This window comes from Protomyctophum parallelum (assembly GCF_964188405.1).
Source record: "Protomyctophum parallelum genome assembly, chromosome: 10".
NCBI classification, from domain to species: domain Eukaryota; kingdom Metazoa; phylum Chordata; class Actinopteri; order Myctophiformes; family Myctophidae; genus Protomyctophum; species Protomyctophum parallelum.
Genome location: NC_139704.1, coordinates 51141662 through 51153288, shown reverse-complemented (window position 1 = coordinate 51153288; position 11627 = coordinate 51141662). Strand labels below are relative to the sequence as shown.

Below are 11627 nucleotides of genomic sequence, written 5' to 3'. Positions count from 1 at the left end.
AGGTCTATCAGAGCCATCTAATAGAAGAGTTAGGACATTGAGGGGGCAGAAACCCAGAGCCATCTAATAGAAGAGTTAGGACATTGAGGGGGGCAGAAACCCAGAGCCATCTAATAGAAGAGTTAGGACATTGAGGGGGGCAGAAACCCAGAGCCATCTAATAGAAGAGTTAGGACATTGAGGGGGCAGAAACCCAGAGCCGTCTAATAGAAGAGTTAGGACATTGAGGGGGCAGAAACCCAGAGCCATCTAATAGAAGAGTTAGGACATTGAGGGGGCAGAAACCCAGAGCCACCTAATAGAAGAGTTAGGACATTGAGGGGGCAGAAACCCAGAGCCATCTAACAGAAGAGTTAGGACATTGAGGGGCAGAAACCCAGAGCCATCTAACAGAAGAGTTAGGACATTGAGGGGCAGAGACCCAGAGCCATCTAACAGAAGAGTTAGGACATTGAGGGGGCAGAAACCCAGAGCCATCTAATAGAAGAGTTAGGACATTGAGGGGGCAGAAACAGAGCGCTGTTCATGCAGCCTGAACTGAGACAAGCTGGAGTTGGAAATACATTGTTTTCTACTGGGTACAGTTAGTAGTTCTTAGGGTGGTTGTGTTCCGTCCACAGGGCCACACAGACGAGCTGTGGGGTCTGGTTCTTAGGGTGGTTGTGTTCCGTCCACAGGGCCACACAGACGAGCTGTGGGGTCTGGCCTCTCACCCGTTCCGGGAGATGTTCCTGACGTGCGCTCAGGACAGGATGGTGTGTCTGTGGAACGCACACACACACAGCCTGGAGTGGAGCCGCATGCTGGAGGTAGGACACACGCAACGCAACGCACGCACACACACACACACACAATGCAACGCAACGCACACACACACGCACAGCCTGGAGTGGAGCCGCATGCTGGAGGTAGGACACACGCAACGCACGCACGCATGCAACGCAATGCAACGCACGCACGCACACACGCACAGCCTGGAGTGGAGCCGCATGCTGGAGGTAGGACACACGCAACGCAACGCACGCACGCAACGCACACACACACGCAACGCACGCACGCAACGCACACACACACGCAACGCACGCACGCACGCACACACGCATGCAACGCACGCACGCAATGCAACGCAACGCACGCAACGCAACGCACGCAATGCAACGCACGCAATGCAACGCAACGCACACACTTGTTGACCTATTTCTAAGATATTAGCGCAACTTTCGTTCATTTTTGACCCCTCTATCACATGGAACTATGTTTTTTGTGCCCAAAAAAAACAGCTCTGTGTGATAGAGGGGTCAAAGTTGAACGACCAGAGCAGAACTCCCGCCACTATATTAATGGAAAGTATTTCATACAGCTTCAGTTAAAAAAATCTGAACTATCCCTTTAAGTGAGTGATGTCATTTCTTGGTTTGACCCTTAGAGTATATATGCATAGAGACGGCACCCGGAGGAAACCCTGAGGCCAAATGGACATAGTGGCCGAATTTGGTATTGCAGTTTGGACTAAAAACACATGAACACGCTGGTCCGTTGACTGTCATTGTGCACGTTCACTATGACATGTGACCGCTGTTTCATAGTGAACGGAACGCTGTTTCATAGTGAAGGCTGTTTCATACGTGAACGCTGTTTCATACGTGAACACTGTTTCATAGTGAACACTGTTTCATACGTGAACGCTGTTTCATACGTGAACACTGTTTCATACGTGAACGCTGTTTCATATGTGAACGCTGTTTCATAGTGAACACTGTTTCATACGTGAACGCTGTTTCATACGTGAACGCTGTTTCATACGTGAACGCTGTTTCATACGTGAACGCTGTTTCATACGTGAACGCTGTTTCATACGTGAACGCTGTTTCATACGTGAACGCTGTTTCATAGTGAACGCCGTTTCATACGTGAACACTGTTTCATAGTGAACACTGTTTCATACGTGAACACTGTTTCATAGTGAACACTGTTTCATAGTGAACACTGTTTCATAGTGAACACTGTTTCATACGTGAACACTGTTTCATACGTGAACGCTGTTTCATAGTGAACACTGTTTCATACGTGAACACTGTTTCATACGTGAACACTGTTTCATACGTGAACACTGTTTCATACGTGAACACTGTTTCATACGTGAGCGCTGTTTCATAGTGAACGCCGTTTCATACGTGAACGCTGTTTCATACGTGAACGCTGTTTCATACGTGAACACTGTTTCATACGTGAACACTGTTTCATACGTGAACACTGTTTCATACGTGAACACTGTTTCATACGTGAACACTGTTTCATACGTGAACGCACGTGAACGCTGTTTCATACATGAACACTGTTTCATACGTGAACGCTGTTTCATAGTGAACGCTGTTTCATACGTGAACGCTGTTTCATACGTGAACACTGTTTCATACGTGAACACTGTTTCATACGTGAACACTGTTTCATACATGAACGCACGTGAACGCGTGCAATGATAGTCAACAGCACAGCGCGTTCACGATATGGGTCCAATCCATCCCAGAATGCACTCTGTTCCTACCCGGAAGGAGGAGGTAAATCGCCTCATGTGCTTTAGAGCAACTCAATGCAAGTGGATGGGAGGAGAAACCCGGTGCCGTCTCTATTCATATATACTCTAAGGTTTGACCCCATAGGCTTAGCATTAGGTCAGACAGCCTACAAAAAGGATGCTTTTCTTTATCTATCTCTCTCTATCTCTGTCTCTGTCTCTGTCTCTCTCTCTCTCTCTCTCTCTCTGTCTCTGTCTCTGTCTCTGTCTCTGTCTCTGTCTCTGTCTCTGTCTCTGTCTCTGTCTCTCTCTCTGTCTCTGTCTCTGTCTCTGTCTCTGTCTCTGTCTCTGTCTCTGTCTCTCTGTCTCTGTCTCTGTCTCTGTCTCTGTCTCTGTCTCTCTCTGTCTCTGTCTCTCTCTGTCTCTGTCTCTCTCTGTCTCTGTCTCTCTCTATGTCTCTGTCTCTGTCTCTGTCTCTGTCTCTGTCTCTGTCTCTGTCTCTGTCTCTGTCTCTGTCTCTGTCTCTGTCTCTGTCTCTGTCTCTGTCTCTGTCTCTGTCTCTGTCTCTCTCTCTGTCTCTGTCTCTGTCTCTGTCTCTCTCTCTCTCTCTCTCTCTCTCTCTCTCTCTCTCTCTCTCTCTCTCTCTCTCTCTCTCTCTCTCTCAGGAGCACGGCCACTGTGCAGACTTCCACCCCAGTGGAGCGGTGGTTGCCATAGGAACGCACTCAGGAAAGTAAGTATTCACAGGCTTCATTTTACGTCCATATTAGAACGCTTTGTCCATATGTTTTGTGTGTGTGTGTGTGTGTGTGTGTGTGTGTGTGTGTGTGTGTGTGTGTGTGTGTGTGTGCGCATGTGCGCGTGCATGCACATACAGATAATCTCCGGCACCGTTAACCCGGTCGATGCCACATTTTCCACACACACTCCCTGGATGCCAACGATGAACCAGAACGGCCTGTTATAGCGCCACCAGGAGGCAGACTTTTGAAAAACACATTGTTTGATATTACTCCTCCAGATTCTGTCCAAAAAATCCCACAAATCGTTACACTTTAAATACTCTATAGAGCGTCGCAGTCCCCCCCCCCCCCTTTCAGGACGACGAGTTTAAAGACGGTTACGCCGCGGACAAATCATGACAATGAACACAATGTTTTGGGGCCGATCAAATAATTTATAAGAAGAAAAACAAAACAAATAGTGTTGTCTCCTCCCTTTATTTTCTTCTTTCTAATGATTTGATCAGCCCAAAATATTGTGTTCATTATCATGATTTGTCACGATCCGAGTTGTCTTTGTCCGCGGCGTAACCGTCTTTAAATAAATACTTTAAGAAAAGCCTATGAGGAAAATGAACGGCGATTTCTTTTCCGGGTCCTCTCGAGGGGGCGGGACTGCGACGCTCTATAGTCATGTGGTCAAGACGGATCTGTCAGATATTTCATATTCCATCCTGATTGGCTAACATTGGCTTTCAAAGTTTACAGGATTGGCCCGTTTTGAACAAAAAGCCTCCAATCATGAACGCAGCGTGCAATTTAGGTGAAATCTTTCAGACTTTAATACTAGGCTGAGGAATATATCCCACCCTTCACATCGGCCTGTCATAGCGCCACCAACAGGTGGATTTTTGCAAAACACATTTTTGGAACAAAATGCCTCAAATTGCCATCCAGGGCGTAAGAAGAAATGTCACCCTTTTCACATTGGCCTGTTATAGCGCCACCAGGAGGCCACAACCTGACCTGCCCTGTGCCCCGAGGGGCAATTCATCTAGTTTTAAGGTGGTATTGTGTTTATTTAAGGTGGTATTGTGTATATTATTTAAGGTGGTATTGTGTGTGTATTTAAGGTGGTATTGTGTGTATTTAAGGTGGTATTGTGTGTGTATTTAAGGTGGTACTGTGTGTGTATTTAAGGTGGTATTGTGTGTATTTAAGGTGGTATTGTGTGTATTTAAGGTGGTATTGTGTGTATTTAAGGTGGTATTGTGTTTATTTAAGGTGGTATTGTGTGTGTATTTAAGGTGGTACTGTGTGTGTATTTAAGGTGGTATTGTGTGTATTTAAGGTGGTATTGTGTGTATTTAAGGTGGTATTGTGTGTATTTAAGGTGGTATTGTGTGTGTTTAAGGTGGTATTGATTTAGGTGGTATTGTGTGTATTTAAGGTGGTATTGTGTGGATGCAGAGAACAGGGATCTTGTGGCCATTCACACTGACGGCAACGAACAGCTGTCAGTCATGAGGTTCTCTATAGGTGAGGACACGCGCACGCACACACACACACACACACAGTCATACGCACGCACACACACACACACACACACACACACGAATGCATGCACGTCCAATTTCACGAGTTCAAAATGCATACTGCATATTTTGAAATTAACCTCTCTCTCTCTCTCTCTCTCTCTCTATCTCTCTCTCTATCTCTGTTTGTGTGTGTCTCTCTACCTCTCCCTCTGTCTCTCTCTCTATATATCTCTGTGTGTGTCTCTCTCTCTCTCTCTCTCTCTCTCTCTCTCTCTCTCTCTCTCTCTCTCTCTCTGTGTATCTCTATGTCTCTCTCTCTCTCTCTCTCTCTCTCTCTCTCTCTGTGTATCTCTATGTCTCTCTCTCTCTCCAGATGGCAGCTTACTAGCGGTGGGATCACATGACAACTTCATTTACCTCTACACTGTAGCAGAGAAAGGACGCAAGTACTCCAGATACGGGAAGTGCACTGTAAGTGTGTGTGTGTGTGTGTGTGTGTGTGTGGTTAGGATATTGTGCCAGCTACATTTTCGATTGCGATGCGATACAAAATCACAAATGATTCACGATCGTCGGGTGCGCGGCGGCTCACCATGGGCAGCTCTCCAACCTTCGGAGACAACACGGCGCTTTGAAAATGGGTTATGATGGACGCTCAACGGAGCTGGGATTTAGACATCGCATCGCTGATGGTAAAGGAGGAGGTGCTATGCTAGCCGGAGCGATGCTAAAAGGTAAACAGATATGTCTACGCTTATCAACGTAGCTGAAGCAAGAACAGGTTTTCGGTCTCGTCGGCTAAACTCGTCGGGGAACATTTTCGATGACGACCCACTGTTGCGCAACATCGAATTTTTAATTTTTAATATATTTTTTATCCCACGATTTTGTAACCCATTTTTCACCCCTGTGTCAATCATCTAATGTGATCCTGGGCTCTACACACCCTCCACCAACCTAGTCCCCATATATGGGGGACATGGGGAGACCAACCTAGTCCCCATATATGGGGGACAAGGGGAGACCAACCTAGTCCCCATATATGGGGGACAAGGGGAGACTAACCTAGTCCCCATATATGGGGGACAAGGGGAGAGCAACGGACTTGAACTCATGCTTCCTTCATGCCTGAGTGTCCAAGTTGCTCCTTTACACCTGACAGGGGGGCGTTTCCCTGGTTGGACGTAGCGCGAGGAAGGAACACGTTATTCCAACCAGTTCCTTTCCCCTCCATCAGGCGCCCCGGCTGGCCAGGGGGAGGCAGTTTAGAGACCAGGATTACTGCATGTTTTTTGTGAGGGTACCTACCCTAGGGGACACGGGGAGAACATGTGAGGGTACCTACCCTAGGGGACACCGGGAGAACATGTGAGGGTACCTACCCTAGGGGACACGGGGAGAACATGTGAGGGTACCTACCCTAGGGGACACGTGGAGAACATGTGAGGGTACCTACCCTAGGGGACACGGGGAGAACATGTGAGGGTACCTACCCTAGGGGACACGGGGAGAACATGTGAGGGTACCTACCCTAGGGGACACGGGGGAAACATGTGAGGGTACCTACCCTAGGGGACACGGGGAGAACATGTGAGGGTACCTACCCTAGGGGACACGGGGAGAACATGCAAACTCCACACAGCGAGATCTCCGTCTTGAGTGCTGGGCGTTACTAATTTATATGGTGGAGAATTTCGTCCTGTGCGCTCAGGGTGTTAACTGTCTCTGTCTGTCTGTCTGTCTGTCTGTCTGTCTTCAGGGACATTCCAGCTACATCACTCATCTGGACTGGTCTCCAGACAACAACTACATCATGTCCAACTCAGGAGACTACGAGATCCTCTACTGTGAGTTAAACCTGAAGGTGGCATGTTTGTCCAGATCCTCTACTGTGAGTTAAACCTGAAGGGGGCATGTTTGTCCAGCAAGAAAACATCAACACAAGTGTTATTGTCCTCATGACGTGCTTCAGAATCGCTCCCGTGTCGTCTGATTAATGAGGTTTTCTTTACTAATACAGTTAAGTTTAAGTTACATTTCCAACAGATGCACACATAGACATCAAAGGGGGCTTCATCCCCCTGCCCTTTTACCCCGTCTGTAAAACAACTGCCCTCTCCAGACCACGAGTGCAGCGTTTACTACATGGTGAAAGAAATGCTAAATGCCTCTCCTCTCCTCTCCTCTCCTCTCCTCTCCTCTCCTCTCCTCTCCTCTCCTCTCCTCTCCTCTCCTCTCCTCTCCTCTCCTCTCCTCTCCTCTCCTCTCCTCTCCTCTCCTCTCCTCTCCTCTCCTCTCCTCTCCTCTCCTCTCCTCTCCTTTCCATGCCACACCGGGAGGAAGGCAGTGTTCAGGAATGGCTTTTTTTCCCCGAAGTCTCCTGAACTTGGAAGGCAGCGTTTTCGTTGAACAACTGTGTTTAGACATCCATGTCGTTGCACACCGCATCCCATGTCACTGTAACATGACACTGTAACATGTTACAGTGTAATGTCACTACAGTGTAATGTCACTACAGTGTAATGTCACTGTAACATGTTACAGTGTAATGTCACTGTAACATGTTACAGTGGTATGTCACTGTAACATGTCACTGTAACATGTTACAGTGTAATGTCACTGTAACATGTCACTGTAACATTTTACAGTGTAATGTCACTGTAACATGTCACTGTAACATTTTACAGTGTAATGTCACTGTAACATGACACTGTAACATGCGATTACGGATATTTGGCCCTTCAAAGTAAGTTTTCCAACCAGTTCCTTTCCCCTCCATCAGGCGCCCCGGCTGGCCAGGGGGAGGCAGTATAGAGACCAGTTCCTTTCCCCTCCATCAGGCGCCCCGGCTGGCCAGGGGGAGGCAGTATAGAGACCAGTTCCTTTCCCCTCCATCAGGCGCCCCGGCTGGCCAGGGGGAGGCAGTATAGAGACCAGTTCCTTTCCCCTCCATCAGGCGCCCCGGCTGGCCAGGGGGAGGCAGTATAGAGACCAGTTCCTTTCCCCTCCATCAGGCGCCCCAGGCTGGCCAGGGGGAGGCAGTATAGTGACCAGTTCCTTTCCCCTCCATCAGGCGCCCCAGGCTGGCCAGGGGGAGGCAGTATAGTGACCAGTTCCTTTCCCCTCCATCAGGCGCCCCGGCTGGCCAGGGGGAGGCAGTATAGAGACCAGTTCCTTTCCCCTCCACCAGGCGCCCCGGCTGGCCAGGGGGAGGCAGTATAGAGACCAGGATTACTGTTTTAATGATGTGCTTTCAGGGGACATCCTAACATTGTTTTAATGATGTTGTTCAAGGTTCAAGGTTCAAGTTTATTTAGTGTCCCCGAAGGGCAAATTGGGTTGCAGCATAGACAGTACATTAAACAATGAATGAAACAGTACAGACAACAAACAGTTCACATAGCGGATACCAGAGTAAAAGGTGCACACAACCATTAAAGTGCAGGCGTTTAAAGTGCAATGCGATAGGTCATAAAAGTGCGTGTGCATAGACATAGGCACAAGATAATACAGTAAAAAGTGCTCATCATAAGGTTATGTCCTCGATCTACGCACAGCAGCATTCAGTGTGTGAATAGAGACCGGGACAAAGGAATGTTTGTGCCTGTTTTTTGTGGCACAATAAGGGGCTCGCAAGCGAAGGCCGGATGGGAGAAGGATGTACTCTCCGTATAGTGGGTGAGCAGCATCAGATCGGATACACAGGGCTTTGTTAAGTACCTGTTTCTTAAAGATCTGGTCTAGGCCGTTCATTTGTGAGCCAATGATTTTTGAGGCCACTTTTACAATTCTCCCTAGGGAATTTTTGTCTCTGATGCAGAGATTACCATACCAACAGATAATGGAGAAAGAAATGACGGACTCGATGTAGGCACTGTAAAACAGTTTCATCAGAGTCTTGTCGACATTGAACTTAGCCAATTTCCTTAGGCAGTACAGGCGTTGTTGACCTTTTTTATGCATCACATCAGTATTTAGGTCGAATTTCAGTTTGTCATCAATAATTGTGCCTAGATATTTGTAGCTGGGCACAATATCTACAGTCTGTCCATTGACAACACTCTTCTGGGGGGATTGTGGGGAACGTCTAAAATCTATGCATAGCTCTTTTGTTTTTGAAACATTAAGCTGCAAGAAGGCGTCGTCACACCAGGATAGAAAGTCGTCTACCACGTTGCCCGTGACAGTTCTCATCATTGTCAAGCAGGCTGACGATGACCGAGTCGTCAGCGTATTTAATGATGAATCTATTTTGGAAAAGGCTAACACAATCGTTGGTATAAAGAATGTAAAGAAAGGCAGATAAAACACAACCCTGGGGCGAGCCAGTAGAAGATGTCAGGAAGCTAGACAGTATTTCATTAACCCTTAACACGTTGAGATCTGTTGGTTAAGAAGTCAAGAATCCAGCCCGCCAGACAGGGATCTACACCAAAGGAGTTAACCAGTTTATCAACCAAGACATAATAATAATAATAATAATAAAACTTTATTTGTATAGCACCTTTCATGACATGAAATGCAGCTCAAAGTGCTTTACAGAACAATGGAGAATAAAAGAAAAGCAAGGCAACGACATTAAAAAACAAGCAGTAATGCAATACAGTGAGGACATGAATAACAAAAAATATAAGATCACTTAAAAGCAATGTTGTAGAGGTGGGTCTTGAGCTGAGCTTTAAAAATGTCTACAGAGGCTGCCTGACGAAGGTACAGTGGGAGTTTGTTCCATGCCGACGGCCCGTAGAAGCAAAAAGCTGCTTCCCCGTATTTTTTAGTTGCCATTTTTTTGGGCAAAGCGAGCAGGCTGGCGGTGGAAGACCTTCGGGGGCGGTTTGGGACATAGGGGCTGTATGGTATTAAATGCTGAGGAAAAATCAATAAAGAGCAGCCTAGCATGGGTTTTACTACCTTCAAGGTGTTTGTGTAGGAGATTCAATAAGGTGGCAGGTGCATCTTGAACACCCCTTCCAGCCCTATACGCAGACTGGAGGGGGTCCAGTAAGCGCTCAGTTTTTGCCACGAGCTCGGACTTGATTCGTTTTTCAAATTGTTTCATGATCAGGGAAGTTAGAGCAACAGGCCTGAAATCATTGAGCGTTTGGGGCTTATTGCTCTTGGCCACCGGAACTATGGTGGACTGTTTCCAGAGGGATGGGACCTTCTGCTGGAAAAGAGATAGATTAAACTATGGTGGACTGTTTCCAGAGGGATGGGACCTTCTGCTGGAAAAGAGATAGATTAAATATATAATAAAAGATAAGGCCTAGTTGTTCAGCGCAAGTCTTTATCAGGTGACCCCCAATATTGTCTGGGCCGGGACTTTCCCCAGGCTTACAGCCTGTAAAGGACTTGATGACACTCTGTTCATCAAAAAAGGGTTTTAAAGGGGGGGGCTGACTGCAGACTGTTCCTTAACCCATTCTGACCTGAGATCAGATTCATACGAGGTTTTCCACTGGACACACACTGGTCTGATGAACCCATTTTTGACCTGAGATCAGATTCTAAAAATGTCAGTCGTTCTTCGATTTTTTTCAAAAAATAGCAGACCTACAAGCTCGTATCGCGCCACTCGGTGGCGCGATATGAGCTTGTAGATCTGCTATTTTTAAATAGCTAAAGCATAACATGATGCTGACACCAAAATGGGTGCCCGTTCAGAATGGGTTAAAGGACTTGATGACACTCTGTTCATCAAAAAAGGGTTTTAAAGGGGGGGCTGACTGCAGACTGTTCCTTAACACGCAATGGTTACTGCTGAAGTCATGGACATCGAATCTGGCATATAAATCATTGAGGCTCTGAGCCAATTGATGATCAGAGGTAAAGTTGGGCAGCTCAACCTTTTTCCTTTCTCCCTCTTTCACCCCTGTAATTGTTTTCATCCCTGCCCAGGCAGAGCCCAGGTTGTTTGATTTGAGTTGAGCTTCAATTTTGTTTTTGTACTTCATTTTACCAGCCCTGACTTCTCTTTTAATTTCTTTTTGCAAATTGCGTAGTAATACAAGGTTCCCCTCCTTAAAGGCTCTGTTCTTCCTTTGAAGAAGTGCTTTGAGGGACTTAGATACCCATGGCTTGGAGTTGGGATACACTTTGACACATTTAGTGGGGATAACAATGCTTTCACAGTATGAGGTCCAACTAGTGACAACATCAGTCAACTCGTCAATGTCAGCGGATGATTCAACAAACATGTCCCAATCCGTAGAGTCAAGGAGACCCTGGAGAGTCTGACAGGCATCATCATCCTTCCAGTTCTTATAGCGAATGCACTGCACTTTACCCCTTTGTAATGCGGTGCGGTAGACAGGAATGAGGTGCACACAATGCAGGGGCTGGAGGGGTAGTGATTTATATGCGTTTTTCACATTACTGTAGCACAGGTCTAGAATCTCACTGCCCCTAGTAGGACATGTAACGTGCTGGTGGAAGTCTCTTAATGTGTTTTTTTAACGAGCAATGGTTCATGTCACCGATTATAATATTCGGTGCATCCGGGGAGATTAGTTGTAACTTTTGTGTAACCTGGTGTATCTGCTCACATGCATTTCTTTTCGTTATGTTGTGCTTTCAGGGGACATTCCAAACATTGTTTTAATGATGTTTTTAATGATTTTCAGGGGACATTCCAAACATTGTTTTAATGATGTTTTTAATGATTTTCAGGGGACATTCCAAACATTGTTTTAATGATGTTTTTAATGATTTTCAGGGGACATTCTAAACATTGTTTTAATGATGTTTTAATGATGTTTTAATGATGTTTTAATGATTTTCAGGGGACATTCCAAACGGATGCAAGCTGATCCGAAACAAATCCGAGTGTAAAGACATCGACTGGGCCACGTA

The 11627-nt window shown here is 46.4% G+C and overlaps 1 protein-coding gene across 1 annotated transcript in view; it reads left to right on the top strand.

Annotated features, from left to right (window-relative positions):
- Window positions 1-11627, top strand: part of eml4 (EMAP like 4) — a 70119-nt gene that overhangs the window by 40262 nt on the left and 18230 nt on the right. Inside the window, exons 14-19 of the mRNA XM_083774228.1 lie at window positions 621-809; window positions 3181-3248; window positions 4688-4776; window positions 5149-5246; window positions 6535-6622; window positions 11558-11627. The exon at window positions 11558-11627 is cut by the window's right edge and continues 29 nt beyond it. Coding sequence (XP_083630354.1) covers window positions 621-809; window positions 3181-3248; window positions 4688-4776; window positions 5149-5246; window positions 6535-6622; window positions 11558-11627 — 602 coding nt within the window. The remainder of the gene's footprint in view (window positions 1-620; window positions 810-3180; window positions 3249-4687; window positions 4777-5148; window positions 5247-6534; window positions 6623-11557) is intronic.